The sequence below is a fragment of the Myotis lucifugus genome, unplaced genomic scaffold (genome assembly GCF_000147115.1).
Source record: "Myotis lucifugus unplaced genomic scaffold, Myoluc2.0 scaffold_389, whole genome shotgun sequence".
In the NCBI taxonomy this organism is placed as follows: domain Eukaryota; kingdom Metazoa; phylum Chordata; class Mammalia; order Chiroptera; family Vespertilionidae; genus Myotis; species Myotis lucifugus.
Genome location: NW_005871437.1, coordinates 525,400 through 544,380, shown reverse-complemented (window position 1 = coordinate 544,380; position 18,981 = coordinate 525,400). Strand labels below are relative to the sequence as shown.

The 18,981-nt window shown below is 53.8% G+C and overlaps 1 protein-coding gene and 1 pseudogene across 1 annotated transcript in view; both read left to right on the top strand.

Moving 5' to 3' along the window:
* Positions 1–15,440, top strand: part of MAN1C1 (mannosidase alpha class 1C member 1) — a 110,568-nt gene extending 95,128 nt beyond the window's left edge. Inside the window, 6 exon segments of the mRNA XM_023743436.1 lie at positions 34–127; positions 4,912–5,027; positions 9,570–9,789; positions 12,285–12,457; positions 13,643–13,758; positions 14,684–15,440. Of these exon segments, the coding sequence (XP_023599204.1) occupies positions 34–127; positions 4,912–5,027; positions 9,570–9,789; positions 12,285–12,457; positions 13,643–13,758; positions 14,684–14,810 (846 nt within the window). The 3' untranslated portion in view covers positions 14,811–15,440.
* A 2,842-nt stretch (positions 15,441–18,282) lies between these two features.
* On the top strand, positions 18,283–18,975 carry LOC102432040 (annotated as a pseudogene).
* The last annotated feature ends 6 nt before the right edge of the window (positions 18,976–18,981 follow it).

Genomic DNA, 18,981 nt, shown 5'->3' with positions numbered 1-18,981 from the left:
GTGAAGGTGTGCCCGGTGTCCATCTCCCGGCAGGTCAGGCACATCCGCAAGTTCCTCAGGAAGATCGACAAGCCCTTCGGCCTCTACCCCAACTTCATCAGCCCAGTGAGTGGGAACTGGATACAGCGTGAGTACAGAGACACGGCCCCCGTCCTTAGCGGGTTCCTGGCCAGCTTCCCGGCGAGGCCCCTGCAGGGCACAGACCAGAGTCACTCGCTCAGTGCTCCTGGGTGCCCCGCCTGCCGGGTAGCTGGGGGAGCTTTCACTATGGTTGTCATTGCTGTGGGGATGCCCTGCGCCTCCCCCTCACACCAGCTGTCTCCAGCCTCCATCAGGGCTACACCCTCCATCTCTGTGCCCGCTGACACACCTCCATCATCCCTCACCCTTCCGGCATTGCTTAGCCCCTTCGATTTTAGATTTAAAAAAAAAGCAGAACCTACCTAATACAGCGATATAGAAACCACGATTCCACTGCAGTGTCCTACACGTGCCAGCACAGGCCCCAGGGCTTCCTGCTGTTCTCCGTGCAGAGGCTTCTCAGCCAGAGGTGTTGGTCACCTGGTCACCTGTGGAGCCGCGTTCACAGCCCGCAGCTTCACCTGCTGAAACAAAATGGGTCTCGGGGGGGACACTCAGGCGAGAGTGTTGAAAAGTCTCCAGGCCCCTGGCACTGCCCCTGCTGAGAAGCCCTGCTCCACCTTGCCCTCCTGACCAAGGCCCCGGTCGTGTCTTGTGGTCATCGCACAAACTGGTGGCAGCAGGTTCCATGGGCCCTGCTTAAGGGCCTCCCCAGAGCCCACACCTCACTGCCTCTGCCCAAACAAGGGCCCCTCTCCCTCTCCCACCCCCTCTAGCCCCAGCTGTTATGGCCTCAGCCAGGGCTGGCGTCAAAGGAGACATGGGTCTGATTACTGCATGGCTGGGAGTGAGGGGGTGTTCATTTTATCTCTTTGAGCCTTGGTTTCCTCTCCTGCCAAATGGGAGAAGAACTGGAGATATGTTCTTTGTGTGCTGTGGAGGGGGTTGGAGTAATGGCCAAAAGCTGCAGGAAACAGATTTCAGTTCATCTGCTGGAGACGGGCCCATGAGTAACAGTGTGCAGGCAGGGCCTGTCCTTCCAGCCCCAGCCTCCCTGATCGCAGGTCTCGAGGCCCAGGAAGTTGGACCCAGGACGTTTCCCTGGTGATGACCTCACTCCCAAGCGGCCTCCTGCGAAAACCACTTCTAGAAACGCACAGTATTTTTAACCAAACATTCTATGAAATCCAAAAGTGCAGGAGAAAACGAAGGGTTGAATTAAGATTATGGCCACAGGAAGAGACCGTTCAGTAACTGTTACTGCTTTTAATTGCAAGGCCTGACTGGACAAAGAGATAAACTGCCCGGCTGCTGGCCTCCGCTGCTCCAGGACGACGACGCAGCAAAACCCACCAAAGGAGAGGGTGTGGCTTCCCGCTGACAGCCACCTTGGCAAATTACCGGGAGCCCCCACCGAGAAGCATAATTTTCTTTTCAGGCTGCGCCAGGGGTCACAGGGCTGGGCCAAGTCGGTCACGTGTGAAAATTTGTTTCATATTAATAAAATATGAATCCACAGCCTGCCAAAGAGCAGAGGGGGTTACATCTGGGCGCCTGCTTCCTCCTTCCCGGGCTCTGGCGCCTGGGGTCATCTCAGGTTTTCATCAGGGTGTTTTTTTTGTGATTGTGTATTTTTCCAGATGATAACATTCCCCACTTGCATAAGCTAAGTGTGTTCACATTCTTTTTTCTCATTGAATCCTCTGCTTAGCCGATTTGCAACCGTAGAAATTGTAGCTTAGAGAGGCAAAGGAGGAACTGGGGTGCTCTTGGCAGCTCCCCACTCCTGCTTGAAGCTGAGCTTCAGGGAAACAGGGGAGACCAAGACCTCTGGCTGCTAGGATCTCAGCCGGAGAAGCCACCAGGCTCCTGCTGGCACCCATCACGGATGAGAGCTCAGAGAGCTGCCAGCCCTGGAGGGCTCGGCCTCCTTGTCCACTGCCTGAATCCCACTCTCTCCTCGGTGGGAAGGCAGTGGCAGGTCTAGATTCTTCCAAAAGGGACCGCGAGCCCGGTGGCCTCCCAGTGCGTGCTGTCTTCTGCCGGCAGGTTTCCCGGCTTGTTGGGTGCTGCTTCTTGCTGCCCAGTGTGATGAGATGTTGACATGGTTAGGAAACAGCAGAACCCACCTCTGCTCTAAGGCCTGTCTACACCGACTCGGGCTCCCCTTTAAAAGCATTTTGCTGGAGAAGACTGAGGACTGGCAGGAGAAATGGCTTGCCTGGAGCTAATAGCAGATCCGGCCTCTGATTCCCACCCAGGCCTAGGCTTCTCCCAGTACATCACCCAGCACCGAGACAACACCACACACACACACACACACACACAGCCACACACCGCAGCTAGAAGGCAGTGGGACCTCCAAGGGAGAACTGTCCACTTCAGTCAAGGTCCCCTGAGAGACTATCCACACCGCCCCACGTGGGTGTCCGGTCTCGGTCGCCTGTGGAGTCCTGGTGACCCGGCTCCCCTCTCCTGCACACACGGGCCAGGTGAAGCCTGCTCCACGACACACCTGTGATGAAATCCAAACTCTTCGGCTTGGCATCTGAGGCCCTTTCCAGCACAGCTCAAACCTACCTTCCTTTCATTCATTCAGGGCGGCTGCTGTGTGCAGTAAAGGTCCTGAACATAAAATGTGAATCCTACGCAGTCCCTCTCCACAAAGAGCCCACAGCCTAGTCCGGGAGGCAGACCCCAAACAGGTTCTGACAACAGCATCAGGCACGCCCCCAGCAACAGGAGGGTAGCCCCCACTGGGTGCTCTGCCCGGGCCAGGCCGTGTGTGTGTGTGTGTGTGTGTGTGTGTCTGTCTGTCTGTCTGTCTCACTCTCCCTCATGGTCACCCTGCAGGGAGGGAGGGGAGGGGTCATGAGAGCACTGGGGAGCCTTCCTGAGGGGAGGAAGCTGAGGTGTCCAGTGAGGAAGCCTAGCCTTACAAGGTGAGAAATAGCATGGGAAGGCTGGGGGCCGGAGGTTGGGGTGGTGGAGAAACAGTGAGGGGAGGCAGGGCCAGGAGATGAGTGTGGAGATGGCAGTGCCCTGGCTGCCACCTGTGAGCCAGGGCTCCTTCTGTGGGCTGTGAGCTTCAGCGGCTCGAGGCAGAGGCTGACTCAGTTTGCTTACAGCCTTCCCCCATCCCTGCTCCACACAGACCTCCTACTCCAACATGGACACGCCATCGACATGCTGGGCCTGGCACCCCCCGCCCTGTCCTTTGTGTGCCCTCCACCCAGGAATAGGGGTGAGGGGTGTGCTGTGCTGGTTCTCGCTTCCCTCTTCACTGGCAAAGTCCAGCCCACCCCACCCCCTCCCACTCCTCAAGGCTTAGGCTTTACCTGGTTGGTTCCAGTTTTTGCAAGTGTTTGCTCCGTTCCTGAACCCTCGCTGGCCAGGATCTGTTTGTGGAGGGGCCGAAGGCTGGTTTACTGTGGGGGCCTCCTCTCAGCCCTTTCCCCGGCCCGGCTGCCGTCACCCTCTGGTCCTTCTCTGCGCCTCTTTGGTTTCGTCCTCTGGTTGACTGTGTGAAGCTGCAGGGTGAGAGCTCTGCCAGCCTGGCGGCCTCGGGTGAGCGGGTTAGGCTCGCTCTCCTTTTTCCCATCCGGTAAATGGGGTTGATAGTGCTCACCTTGCAAGGTTCTGGGGAAGATGTTATAAATAATACAACAAGCCCTGGCTGGTTTGGCTCAGTGGATAGAGCGTCGGCCTGCGGACTGAGGGGTCCCAGGTTCGATTCTGGTCAAGGGCATGTACCTTGGTTGCGGGCACATCCCCAGAAGGGGGTGTGCAAGAGGCAGCTGATCAATGTTTCTCTCTCATCGATGTTTCTAACTCTCTATCCCTCTCCCTTCCTCTCTGTAAAAAATCAATAAAATATATTTTAAAAATAATAATAATAAAACAAAACCCCTAGCCCACCATCGACCTGGTAGCTGTCGGTGTATTCTCTATTTCTTACTCTTTTTACCGTTTCTGCAAAGGAGCTGAAAATATTCTTCCCATTCCACCCACCCTACCTTAATCCATCCCCTATCCCCTCTCTCTGCTTAAGTGAATCCTAACAGGGAAGTGACGTTTGCTCTCCATTATGTCATTAAATGCCTTTATGTTCCCCGTTGTTACTTTTTAAAGCATGTGAGTGTTTTCGGTCCGTGTCTTGCTTCTGTGGTTCCTGGTCACCCCGTTTTTCTCCCAGGACAGCCCTGGGTGGAGATGCCTCCTCATTCAACCACAGCCTGGAGGTCCTGCTCTTGGGGACTTCGGGCGATGCCACCAGGCAGAGAGGGGCGTCCTCAAATCTCATTTGTCCTCCCCCTGCTCCTTTGAACTCCATTCATCCCAATTCGCTAAATTTAAACTCAGTTTTTCCAGAAAGGCTCTGTACCCTGACCACCTAAATCAAGCCTCTCCTTCCTCCTCTTCATGGCCTTTTAGGAACCTTCCCGGCATTAATTACCATGTTTGTCACCAGGTAATAAAAATCTCCACTCCCTGCCACCAGATTATCTTTTTAAAGAAATGCAGCTCATTTCCAGTTAATAACCAGAGGCCCTGCCGTCCTCGGCCTGCTATGGCAACATGATTTATAGCCCTGGCTGAGCCCCTGCACCTGTGTGCAGGGCCATTGCGCTGGAGAAGGCCTGGCTCCCCGCGTCACAGGCTGTGTCTTTCTCTCAGCCGCTGTTCCGGGCTGGGGGGCTGCTGATGAAATGCTGCTCCACCCGCACGCTCCGCCCGCAGGCCACGAGCCCAGTGGGCAAGATGTGCGCTCCACTGGTCCTTCCGCGCCTCGGCGATGGAGATAATGTTCTGTCTGCTTTCCCCTCACAGACCACGTCTCGGTTGGAGGACTCGGGGACAGTTTTTATGAATATTTGATCAAATCCTGGTTGATGTCAGCCAAGACAGACACGGAGGCTAAAGACATGTACTACGAAGCCTTGACGGTAAGACAGCACCTCCACGGTCCTTCGCCCCCCGGCTCACACAGGCCCGGTGCCAGGGCCTTGTCTGTCCCTCCCCCACAGTGCGCTGGCCAGGGGAACCACAGACAGCTCCTGCCCCATCGGTCACTGCACACCTGTCTCATAACTCTTCTCAACGCCTTGAAATTAGGGCCATGTTAGCAGCCTTGTTTCAGATAGAAACCCAGGCTCGAGGAGGGGCGCTCATTTGTCTGAGGCCTCACGGGAAGCGGCAGGCAGTCTGATTCAGAAACCTCGGTGTCTGTGCTTCAGCTGATGTGCCGGAGCCCAAAACGCAGCCAGGCGGTGGCTGGCAGCCCCCAGGCAGGAGGCGGCAAAACAAGACCCTCAGCCACCTTCCTGCCAAGCCAGAGGTGATAGCTAGTACATCCAAGTGGGAGGGGCCTCTGTCAGTGGAGCATCCAGCTCTGTCCCTTCTCTTTATGTGGATGGAAACCAAGGCCCAGAGAGGGGAAGCACTTACTCAAAGCCTCACAGCACGGCACTGGCAGAGCTGAAGCCAGAGCGGGTCTCCTGGCTCTGGATAGATGGTGGAAGGATGGACGGTGGATGGGTAGGGGATTATGGGTGGGTGGATGGATGATCTCTCACTGCCCTCCGATCACATGAATCTAGGCAGCACTGGCAGTGCTTAAAGGAAGCACATTGAAACAGGCCTGCAGGGCTGTGGACTAAGCTACGGCCTCACTAATGAGTTTTCCCTGCCCAGCGCCCAGGCACCAAGACTCAGTCATGAAGCAGCTCCTGGGACTCCAGTCCCAGCTCAGCCTGGCTCAGCCCCATCCACACAGCTTCTATGGCTGAGCCCAGCCCACAGCCAGTGTTTCCTGTCAGATCTGGTTCAGCTGGGGGCCAGGTGCTGCCCTTCCTGCCACCCACATGCAGTTAACGAGCAGCCTAGTTCCCTGCCCTCAGGCGCACAGTAGTTGGAAAAAATGGCCACGAATTATTTAAGCAAACTGGGAGCTTTATGGAAACACTTGATTGAATAGGAGACAACTGGCTTTGCTCCTGTATTTGATCTTCCCCTGCAGTGTCTCTGATTGCTGTTTCTCTTTCTCTCTCTGAAAAGTCCATTTAAAAAATATATTTTTTGCCGAAACCGGTTTGGCTCAGTGGATAGAGCGTCGGCCTGCGGACTGAAGGGTCCCAGGTTCGATTCCGGTCGAGGGCATGTACCTGGGTTGCAGGCACATCCCCAGTGGGAGATGTGCAGGAGGCAGCTGATCGATGTTTCTAACTCTCTATCTCTCTCCCTTCCTCTCTGTAAAAAAAAATCAATAAAATATATTAAAATATATATATATATATATATATATTTTAAGTCACACGTTAAAAATCTGATGGTCAGCCCTGGCCAGTGTGGCTCAGTTGGTTGGGGTGTCATCCCATGCACCAGAAGGTCCAGGGTTCGATTCTGAGTCAGGGCACATACCTAGGTTTCAGGTTTGATCCCTGAATCAGGGCACATGCAAGAGGCAACTGATCAATGTATTTCTCCCATGTCTATGTTTCACTCTCTCCCTCACTTCCTCCCTCTCTAAAAATCGGTTTTAAAAAAATGTTTATCCCAATGGCCAGTCTGTACCTCAAAAAGGTTACATGAGAACCTCTGGGTGGGACCCAAGCAACAGCCTAGAAAAGCTGCTGGGCTGGGGGCTGGGGGCAGTGTCAGTGTGCAGGTTAGACCAATATCTCGTGGGGTGGGCATGGGGGCTTCAGACAGGCTGACTGGGCAACCCCTGAAGGTCATGGGAGAAAGGACAAGAAGGACAGGGACTAGGCACTAAAGGTCATTCTGGCCTTCTCTGGGCAGTACAGTTAGTGCCTTAGCCCCCGTCTTACAGGTGATAAAACGGAGGCTCAGAAAGGCTCACGATCACACATGTCAGAGCCAGGGTGCAAACAGGGTCCGACTGCCTCGAGGTGCAGTGCTCCTGCCTCCACTTACAGCTGCCAACTCACAGAGGAGCCTGGCTTGCCGAAGTCCCTCTCGGGCGGGCACAGGTGGGATAGGGTCCCCTCCAGGAGGCTAAGGAAGCCAGAGCCTCTGAATAGCCTCCCAGCCAGCCCAGAAGTTAGTCTCATTTTACAGATGAAGAAAGGGAATCTTCAGAAAAGTGAAATAAGTTGCCCAGAGTCGCCCAACACCCAGAATGCAGAGCTGGGGTTCAGGCCAGGCCTGCTTCTCAGTCCGCTCTTTGCTGTGTCTCTTGCCAGGATTTAAGCCTCCTGACCAGTCCATGGCCAGCCTGTGCTGTCTTGTTTCTCTTGGAGTTTGAGAAGCCTTGGTTTTTTTGTGTTGTTATTTTTATCTTTGCATCTGCTATCTCAGTTGTCTCTTCAAAGAGAAATTGCGTTATCGTTTCCTCTTTACCAGAGTTACTTAGCTTGGGGTTAACCCCAAATAGAAATAACCTATGGGAGACTGTCTTGAAGATGAAGATTTTCGGCTGCAGTGTGAGACTTTCTGGGATCCCCTCCAACTCATGTCTGTGTTCTCTCCCAAGCATTAACAATGGGTAACTGAACCATGTTTCTGCACCTGGACTGGGCCTGCCATCCCGCCCCTGCACCTGCACGCTCAAGGATGCAGAGCAGCTGCCTGGACACAGCTCTGCCCAGCCGTGGCCAGCTGTCCACGCCTCCTCCCCGTGTGAGCAGGTGCCCTGGCCTGGCCATCAACATTGCTTCCTCCTCTGCTGCTCAGGGAGGTTCCTGCAGCCAACACACCAGCCCAGACCTTACAGAGAAGAAGGAAAAAACCCTCAGGGAGCACATTGGGTTTGAGCACCTTCTGTATGCCAGGCCCTGGCTGGAGGTTGCTGGTGGTGGCTTCTGCTGTCACACGGCAATCAGAGTCCTGGGAGAGACACGTTCCACAGAAACATACATGAACATGTGTACACAAAATGGGGATAGCACCACGTAGGGAAATAGTGGGATAGTAGAAGAACATGGCAGCAGTGGTGTGGGCTAGGCTGTCCTCTCCCAGGACACACCCCGAAGAGGCCCCAAGGCTGGGCTGGAGTTAGCAGTGGGACGGGAGCAGCGGGCAAAGCCTGAGGCAGGAACCCTCATCTGCTCCACGCGCATCCCCGTGGCAGAGACCTCTGACCTCACTGCAAAGCGGGACCCCCTCCCACATTTCCCTGGCCTGTCCCCTCAATTTGTCTCATTCAAAATGCTGGTCACAAATGGTGATATTGGTGTGTATTGACTTGGGGGGAAGTCACTGAGCTCACGGGTGAGCTCCCTCAGGCAGGGTCCAGGCCCATCTTCAGGGGCTGTATCCCCTGCACCTACACAGCCTGGCACTGAGGAGGTGCTCACAAAATACTCATCGGGGCTGGGGTGCATGAGTGAAGAGGCCAGTGGGGCAGAGGAGGGCGGGCAGGGGGCCGGCTGGAGAGGAATTGTGAAGGCCAACGTTGATGGAGGACTCTCCTGTGCTGGGAAATAGGCTGAGCTTACAACACATCTCATGTAGCCCTCATGACCCTATGAAGTGGCTCATGTTCTTACCTGCATTTTATACGCAAGGAAGTTACAGCATGGAGAGAACATAGAACCCGCCCAAAGTCACACAGCTCCAAACTGGTAGAGACGGGGTTTGAACCCGAGGAGTCTTGGGCATCTGGGGGTCCTTGTCCCAGTCCTGGTCTGACTGCATGACCGGGGACAAGGCACTCGGCCTCTTGTGGAGAGCACTGCAGACTACGTACCTGGCTTGTCCTGGGCATTAAATGGGAAGGCGTGTAATGAGGGGCTGTAGAGAGCACCTCTCAATTTTCTCTGGTTTTTGTTTTGTTTTGTCTATTTTAGAATCTGATGAAATATATGGGCCCTTGTCCCATGAAAATGCACATACAGCCCTGGCCGGTGTGGCTCAGTAGGTTCAGCGTCATCCTATGCACCAAAAGGTCACAACTCAGTTCCCAGCCAGGGCACATGCCTGGGTTGCGGACTCGATCCCCAGTAGGGGGCATGCAGGAGGCAGCTGATCGATGTTTTCCTCTCACATCGATGTTTCTCTCTCTCCCTCCCTCTCCTTTCCTCTCTCTCTAAAATCAATAAAAACCAATTTTTAAGAAAAAAAAATGCACATACACAAAAGTGTCGCGTACAATTTTAGGGGCATTAGGACACCCTGAAGCCCATCACAGGTTAAGATTCCCTAACCAAGGAGGGTAATAATTCCTAAAGATTTTTTGAAATGTTTTGTACGTAGATTTTCAAGTCTGTGTGAGACTCGCCCCGGGGAGCTACCTTATGTCTAAGCCCCCAGCAGGCCCCAGGCCTTAGCTGGGCGAGCGGCAGAGCTCCCACCGGCCCCAGTGGGCCAGCGGCCGGCTGCGGTCAGTGGGCCCCCTTGGCCTGGGACAGAGGGCTCGGTAGAGCTGCATTTGCTGCTGTCTCCAAAATACTCACTTTCTGTGCTCTCCGCTCCTTCCCTGTGCCTCCCACACCCCTCTCCCTGCCCACTTCCCACCTCGCTCCCAGGCAATCGAGACCCACTTGGTGAACGTGTCTCCCGGGGGGCTGACCTACATTGCCGAGTGGCGCGGGGGGAACCTGGACCACAAGATGGGGCACCTGGCCTGCTTCTCCGGCGGCATGATCGCCCTGGGCGCCGAGGATGCCGCCGAGGACAAGAGGGCCCACTACCGCGAGCTCGCAGCCCAGATCACGAAGACGTGCCACGAGTCGTACGACCGCTCAGGTAACCCTGCCCGGGGCCGGGCCGGCAGGACACACTGAGGCTGGACACCAGGAAGAGCTGGGAGTCCGGCAGAGTGGGGGAGTGCAGGGAACCGTGGTCTTAGGGACGTCTCGCCCTCTGCAGTTAGGCAGAATTTGAACAAGGGACGCCCTGTCTGTGCACTGAGGTTGTAACTAAATTAAAGGGGAAATTGGGTGACGTTTTAAGCCCTTTGTGTGTGCCAGGTATTGTTCAGCACTTCATACGTCATTGCTGAACCTCACAACACAGATGAGGACACTGAGGCTCAGGAATGATGTGGCCACAGATCACATGACGCGGCCCCATAGTGGGGCACAGAGCAGAGGGTCCTCCGGCCCCTGAGGCAGAAACATTGGCCTCCCGAGCCTAGAGAATGCCTTCTCCCTGACCTCCTACCCTCCAGCTCCTCTGCTTTTCCTCCATTTAGTGGGGCTGGGCACCTCCTGGCACCACCTTTCATCACCCTCTTTGATCCAAGCTTGAGCGCTTCTTGACCATCCGCTCAGCACTCATGCAGAATGGTCAAATGCCAGAGTCAGCAGTCACGTTAGAGAACATGAACCCGACTTTCATTTTACACGTGGGGAAACTGAGTCAGTCCAGAGCTGAAGTCACACCGCTGTGAGTGGCTAAGCCGGGCCAGAACCCAGGTCTCCTGATACTCAGCTCCCCGCTGTGTGCTGCCTCTGAACAACGGCCCTCAGAGCAATCCCCAGCCCCCCAGGGCCCCAGGAGGTGCCCACTACTCTGCGTTTAACCCCAGTCTTGGCTGGAGCAGATGACTCAAGATTTGCAGTAAAAAATACCTGGTTCAGGTGCCACTCCGCCACTCACCAGCTGGTGGCCTCCGTTTTCTCGTCCGTTCAATGTGAACAGTAACACAGGTCACCAGGATGGGTCTCTCCCTGATCCCAGAAAGCACGTAGCCAGCGCCCTCAGCCAGCAGCATGGGAGGGTTTGTTAGGTCCACCGAGATGTGTCTGTGACCGCAGCAGCTGAGTCCTGACTGAGCTGTTCAGAAAACCAGCAATTCACAACGGGTCCTAAAACTGGTCTCCAAGTCCCCTCAAAGAGCTCTCTCTGTCAGCACCATAAACAAATAGGGAATCTCAGGAATAATAAAAAGCTTGCTATTTGTCTGGGACAATCAGCCCCGACCAAAAAAGACGGTCCGCGTAATAGAGCATATTGTTCCAGCCTGGCTCGTCCGCGGCGGCTACAAGAGGTGCTCTCGCCCTCACCCCATTAGCAGCTTGGCAAGACGACTGTTTTCTGATGGTAGGAGTGTCTGCACCATCTGAGAGGATCGGAAGGGCCTGGGTCTGGCTAATTCCTCTCCCAGGAAACCCTCCACGGAAGAGTAGGACATCCTGCAAAGCTCGTGTTTTGAGGAAAAACAACTCAGGGCCTCTAGGGTCCTGAACCATGGTGGGAGGAGGAAGGGCTCACAATAGAACCAGAACCAGGCCCTCGGCCAACCTGGACAGGACGGGCAGGCATTAAAGGGAGGAAGACCCAACCCACATACCCTAAACTTGAGGCCTGGAGAGTCAGACTCAGAAGGGAAAGAGAGAGGACACAGCGTAGGGAGGGGGCATCAGACAAATCCCGGTAACATCCCGCACAGCCACAGCGCGCTGTGTTCCCCGGGACAGGTTACTTAGCCTCTCTGATCCTCAGTTCCCACATGCATGGTAGAGGGAAATAACACCTCCCTCACCAAGAACACATTCCTTTAAGGACTGAAGTAATGTATAGTAAAGCACCCAGCACAGCCTTTGACACCACAAATGGTGGCTGTGGTAGTGGTTATATAATTGTGGTCATCCACAAAACAGGAACGGCAGTAAATTGTCCACAAACTAACAAAACAGTGACCGCAGCAAAGCAGACCTCACCAGCCGGACTCAGTCGGCTCCCTCTGCCCGAGGATGAGTGTGCTTGTTCTGGGCAGTTCTTTCCCTCCTCTCCATGTCAACAGTCTCCCAAACTGTCAAACCAGAAGGCTGGTTCTGAGAGCTAAAAGCAGCTTCCTACGGTCTGTGGAGAAGCTTCATTGCATATTAGCACGTGAAAGGATCTGGTAAGTCCTGCAGGAGTGAGACTGTTTTACTTTTTAACCCACTTCTCTCCAAATGTGTTGAAACCTGGAACCCTGTCTTGGCTGAACTCTGATGAACATCTTGCAGGGCTTATATCTCAAAACACACAGTTAGGGAACACCACCCCAACCTTTGTCTCCCCAGAGTGCTGGGTAGTTCATCTGGATTCTCAAATTCTAAAATTGCAAAATTTTGAGGCCTCAAGGGTCTTGCTTTGGCCAGTCTGGGCCAAGAGGGCAGTTGTATATCTGCCAGGCTCAGGCAATCCAGGCAGGCCCACCCACACCCTCCATCGCCAACCATCACCCCCGGATCTATCCTGGGCAGCAGGTGAGTGGTCTGACCCAGGCCCTCCGGTTGGTCACTCCACAGATACCAAACTGGGGCCCGAGGCCTTCTGGTTTAACTCCGGCAAAGAGGCGGTGGCCACGCAGCTGAGTGAGAGCTACTACATCCTGAGGCCTGAGGTGGTGGAGAGCTACATGTACTTGTGGCGACAGACCCACAACCCCATCTACCGGGAGTGGGGCTGGGAAGTGGTGATGGTGAGTGGGCTGGGCTGGGCTGGGCTGGGGGAAGGAGGGTGGGGAGGCTTAAACGGGTGGCAGGTGCCCTTGAGAAGTCACAGTCAGAGTCCAAAACCCCGTGGCTCAGGCGCTGAGAGGAAGGTCAAGCCAGGTTGGCATCTGGCTGAAGTTCAGAAATCAAGGGTCAAGGTTATGGTCACAGAGCCAGGAGTCCCCAGCTGGGCACAGTCAAGCAGGAACTTGAAGAGGGTTCTGAGGCCCGTACCCTTGAGGCTCTGGCCCCGGTGCCAACAAACGTAGAGGGGCAAAGGCAGGGCAGCAGCCAAGGGGGCCAGAGCACATGCAGTCACTGCCCTCTGACCCTGAAGCCTGGACCAATGCCTCAGATGTCGCCTCTCAAACAGGAACAGCTCCCCTCCCTCCTCTCCCCAGAGCCAGCCCAGCCCCTTGCCACCCCCGCCCTCTCTGGGCTCTGCTCACCCACCCACTCACCCCACCTGTCTCTCCTCTTGTCCCCAGCTACCTAGTGGGAAATCTCATGCCCACTTTAGGGCAAGTGTCAAAGGCAGGTGTGGGGACTCTGGAAGGTTCCTTGATGGATGCTGAGCCTTCTCTGTCCTCTTCTCCTTCCCCACCCACTGCTCTCAGAGGCAGGTACTGTCCTGGGAGAGCCACACCCTGAGTGTCATACTCAGGTGGGCACAGGCCTGCTCAGGATCATTGTCATGGCTTGCTGGTCAGTCTCTTGCTTCCCTAAGGCCTCGTTCTTGGCCTCTGAAGGCCAAGTGTTTGTGCTCCTGGGCCCCATCTGCAAACCCTCGGTGGGTGAGAAATGCATTTCTATGCAAAAGACAGAGAGCCCATGGCCTGCCCACCTGCAGCCCAGGGACCATATCTTCATGGAGAATCCTGGGATGACAGTCCCACAGCCCAGCCACGAACACCACCAGCGCCTTCCTCTGTCCCCACTGGGCAAGTCTGACATCAGTCTATTCCATGCGAGGCAGAGAGAAGCCTCCTCTCGGCTCACACCAGGTGGAGAGCCCGGGCACAGCTCTCCCGTTGGGACTGAACTGGCGGCAGGCGCTGAACCTTGAGAATAGCTCGGCCTCTGCTTCCACAAACGCCAGGGGTCCCCCGTCGAGGGGTCAGGGGCCTGCCTATTGCGAGCTTGGGGGGGTCCTCTCCTCTCGCCATCCCCAGGCCTTGGAGAAATACTGTCGGACAGAAGCCGGTTTCGCCGGGATCCAAGACGTGTACAGCAGCATCCCCAACCACGACAACAAGCAGCAGACCTTCTTCCTAGCGGAGACGCTAAAGTGAGCCGGGGCTTGGTCACTGTTCTTTCCAGCAGACAACGCAGCTTTCCTAGGGAGGCGGGCGGTCAGCAGTCTGTCCCTTCCCCAGAGTCAGGGTCTGCAGTCACAGGAAGGGGGCCCACGGGGTGGGGGCTTGGCATAGTGTGAGACACCCCCCCCCCATGGGGGAGCCTTGGGCCAGGCCAGTTTCTACTCAGAGAACGAGACTGGGTTGGACTCTACCCACTAGTATAGCTGAAGTATTAGCTGTGGGACAAGTTCAGTTCTGTAACCTGTCTCCTCAGGCTCCTTAAGGTCCATAAAACTAAGCTCCTTCTGCAAAATAACAAGGGTGATGGTGTCGATATGCTGGTGACTTTCCTCTGCAGGGTTGCTGCACTGTCCCCTGGGCTCCTTGCCGTTCCCCAGAGCAATGCCCTTGAGCCTTTAGGGTGAACTAGAATGGTCCATTCCTTCTAATAAAAACCCACATGGCTCGGGAAGCTGGGGTTCTGGAGTCACCACTCCCTGTTCATTTTAGTGCCCTCACGTGTACTTTATAGAGTCTCCTGAGGGGCACATCGGGGAGAGCCCAGGAGTCTGGGCCAGTGCAGGGCTCAGGCCACCCTGCACAGCAAGGAGAAGCTAGGCCATACGGTGCCCTGGCAGGACTCCCACAGAGGCCAGGGGCAAAGGACCTGAATGAAGCTGTTGGGTGTGAGGGCCGGGGCAGGGCCAGGATTAAACCGGGGCTGTCTGCCCCGAGCCCAGTGCGCTTCTCAGCATCACAGCGTCTCCCCTGGGTCCAACCCTCAGTGGATTTGGGATCTTGCCCACCCTGCACCGTAGCCACAGGCCTGTTGCAGAGGCCCCTGAGGTTCCTTCCCGGGGCCCCTGTTCCCAGAGCACTGACAGCTGTGTCTCGCTCCCTCCCTGCCTGGCACAGGTACCTCTATCTTCTGTTCTCTGAAGATGACATGCTGTCCCTGGAAGACTGGGTGTTCAACACGGAGGCCCACCCGCTGCCCGTGAACCACTCGGACAGCGCTGGCAGGACTGGGGGCCAGCTCTGACCCCAGCTCCCTGCCGCCCCGAGCCGCAGGGACGCCTCGCCTTTTCAGGTTTGGGGACTGTTCTCAAAGGGATTGGGAACGCAGGCCCCACTCCAGACAGATGTGCTGGACACGCCACTTCTCCTCTGTGAGGAGACAGGCCCGGAGACAGCGATGTCACACCAGGCCCAGACATTCCTTTCTATGGAGAATTTCTATGAAACCCACTCAGTTGCCATTCCAGGGCCAAAGAACTGGAGGTTTGCATACCGACCCCGTGTATTTGGTTCACTTCCTTTCGTATTGGGGGTATTTTGGGTTTTGCTTGATTTTGCCTTTTCTCTACAGTTGTGTTTTATCACAAATTATAAGTTAGTTTTCAAAATCCCATGCTTTCAAAAACAATCACCTTCATCAACTAAACCTTAAAGTATTTGTACGTATACAAAAACCTTGACCTTATTTCTATATTTTAAATGCCTTTTGCCCAACGTTTACTATTCGTTCAATTATGTGTCATTTACCTTATAATTTGAGGAGAGGTTCCCCTTTGATTTGGGTTTAAGTGTTACGAATACTAGTGCTATTTTCATTATTGTAATGGAGAAATCTAAAAACTTACAATAAAAGAGTTTATTGAATAAGAAATACGATTGGTTTCGTTGCACATCAGTGGTTCCTGGGAAAACTATTGCAATGTTTTCAGAATAATCAATCAGCAGTTGGTTTAAAGTATAATTTAGTAAATGTCTCCAACTTCTATTACCTTCGCTTAAATAAGACCTAATATATTCGAAAAGGGGGATATCTTTTGAAGAGTTGGACATTTATACTTAGGTCAAGGCTTGGAAGAGGCCCAGAGAGAGGCAGCAACTTGCCTGAGGTCACACAGCCAATGAAGGCAGAGGTGACCCGGCCCCTGTGATTCGCCCACCACCCAGGCCTGTGTCCATGTGCTCCATCCTTCAGCAGCTGCTCGGGGAGGGCCGCAGGGTCAGACAGGGGAGATGCCAGAGACACCGCCCTCAGGAAGCCTACAAGTCAAGGAGGCAGAAGCACAGTAAGTGACGTGCCTGTACGTCGTATGAAATGCTGCAAAGGAGACAAACCGCTGAAGTACTAATGGCCAGGGCCTATCTTAGCGGTCAAGGAGAGGCTCTCTGACCAGATAGCCTTCAAGCTGAGACCTAGAAGCTAAGAAGGACAGTGGGATGAGCACCCACAAATCGACTCTCCCCTGTGACCAGCCCCTGCTTCCCTGAAGCCCCCTGAAAGGAATCCAGGCCCCAGCAGTGAGGTGAGCGCTCGTCTTCCCCTCCCCGCCCCCTGCAGCTGTCCACACAGCTTACTTCGCAGGGACATTGTGAGCCCTGGGGTGTGGGGCCCGGAGCAGGGGACCTCACCTCTCTGGGCCGTCTTTTCCTGCACCTCCCGTGGTTGCTGTGAGAGTAGGTGGGACGCCACTGGTGCCTGGGGGTGTGGAGGACAGGGACTCTGGTGTTTCCAGCCGCTTCCACGCAGCAGCCAGAGCTGTCGGTGAGGTCACCTGACCTGTCGCAGAAGCCCTGGCACTGGGCGAATAAGTCACTGCCTGAGTCCAGCGAGTCACTTCACTCCTGAACCCGTGGCTTTGGTGACTCACCTGTGCCCACAAAAAATAAACAAAAACTGCCCAACTAGCTTGGTTCAATGGATAGAGCATCAGACTGCGGACCAGAGGGTCCCGGGTTTGATTCTGGTCAAGGGCAACCAATCGTACCCTGGTCGGGGCATGTGCAGGAGGCAACCAATCGATGTGTTTCTCTCACATTGATGTTTCTCTCTGTCTTTCCCTCTCTCTTCCACTCTCTCTAAAAATCAATGGGAAAAATATCCTCGGGTGAGGATTTAAAAAAAAAAAAAGAAGGAAGGAAAACAGAAGAACACGTTACACAAACTCTATAGAAAGGTTAGCAAATAAAGATAAGCTTAAAGAAAAAGCATTCACTGTCCAGCCCTCCAAGGTGAATACCATTATAGTTTCTTCTAGACCTTTTTCTGTGAAATGTGCAGGATATATATTTTTGTAAATACTATGCACCCTGTTTTATTACAATCTGCTTCTGTGCTAAACTATGCATATGAACATATTTTCATGTCAACAAATATATATTTATCTCATTGCACAGTATCCCCTCATGTGCTGTCTCATGCGGTGGGTCTAAGCCCTGATTGCTGGGCATTGGGGTTCTTCACTGCAAATAGAAGCCAACTCCCTCTGACTTAAGTAATAATAATAATAATAATAATAATGCCTTGAAATAATGCCTTGAAATGCCTTGGGGAAGCTCGTGAAATCTCAAGAGAGTGAACAGCCAGACCTCAAGAAGGATGAGGACGAGGATTTGGCCAGGGATCCAGCCTGCGGGAGCCAGGGCAGCCTCCCCGGGCACGCCGCCAGGACAGGTGAATCCAAGTGCTTCCAGATCCTGCCTTTTCCCTTTAGGACATGAGCTTCCAATCGGCCTGAGTCATGTGCCCCAGCCAAGGGAGGGCAGGGCATCTTGACTGGAGAAAAAAATAAGGTGGCTACCAAAATAATAGACCTGCCTACGGGGCTAGGCACCAACAGCGGGCTGTTTGAAGGTTTTGCTTCAGTTTTTCAGTATCATAAAGAGAGTAACGAAAGCATAGCTGGCCATTCCTTTTCCTCTATCCCACTCCTCAGAGTCAATTCCTGGACCATCTCCCGACCACAGAGTCACTTCCAAGTTCCCTGAGGCCCCAGGCTGCCCGCTGGGCTCGTGTCACTGTCCTCCTCTCCTCCCCCAGCATCTCGTCTTCTCCATCTTCCCTGTTACTGCTGGGAGCAAGTTGTAAAAATGAATATTTTAAAATTCATCCTCCAGGAGGGCCCTTGCAGGTGAAGAAACATCGTCCTTTAGGCAATTTAACTCCATTCCAGGGATAAAAATAAGTAAGACCCAGGGTAGGCTGAGAGGAGAGAGGAATTAGGATGAATCATCCTCACTGAAGCAGAATCCAAGCTCCAGAACCAGGCGCTGAGCAGACCCTCCTTCGGGGCCTGGTCAGCGTGATGCTGGGCTCGTTGAAGCCTAGTTTTTGCCCTCGCTGTGACGGAACCCTTTGCACCTGTTCTCGTCATGTAACAGCTGGGTGCTAGTTCCTTCCCAGAAAACTCCACTAGCACCTGGCTCCAGGCACTGAGATGCGGGAAGCCGGTTCATCCTTGCTGCTTGACACAGTCGCTGCAGGGAAGAAACATCTGCACAGCGTATGTTTCAAGGGACCTGGCGTATATGGCATATTGTTCTTAAAATGTTTACTCCCCTTCTTGGCGCTATGTGTTTTAACCAAGGTCACCTTTCCAAGGAAGGTTGTTTCCCCAGGTAGGGATTTTTCCCTGAAGTTAGGGAGGGAATAAAATCCCCTAAACTAAGTGCCAGGCGGGTAGTTAATCGCCTTAAGCTACATCATCTTTACTCCCTGGAATGGAGATAAGAAACGCCCTAACCTTTGGAATAGAAAGTGATAGGATTAAAATCACCTGGTATAAATACAGATGTAACAAGACCATAAAACACAGAACCTGGGTAAGTGGCCTTGTTCTCCACCTTTTCCCTTTTGGTTCTGCTGACGCTGCCCGGCTCTCCTCAGCCTCCGGCCCACTCTCTCCTTGAGACCGAGCACCATGCCTTCAATTAAATTGCAGAGTTCTGATGGAGAGATATTTGAAGTTGATGTTGAAATTGCCAAACAATCTGTGACTATCAAGACCATGTTAGAAGATTTGGGAATGGATGATGAAGGTGATGATGACCCAGTTCCTCTACCAAATGTTAATGCGGCAATGTTAGAAAGGCTCATTCAGTGGTGCACCCACCACAGGGATGACCCTCCTCCTCCTGACGATGGTGAGAACAAAGAAAAGCGAACAGATGATATTCCTGCTTGGGACCAAGAATTCCTCAAAGTTGACCAAGGAACACTATTTGAACTAATTCTGGCTGCAAACTATTTAGACATCAAAGGTTTGCTTGATGTTACATGCAAGACTGTTGCCAATATGATCAAGGGGAAAAGCCCTGAAGAGATTCGCAAGACCCTCAATATAAAGAATGACTTTACTGAAGAAGAGGAAGCCCAGGTCCGCAAAGAGAACCAGTGGTGTGAAGAGAAGTGAAAAGTTGTG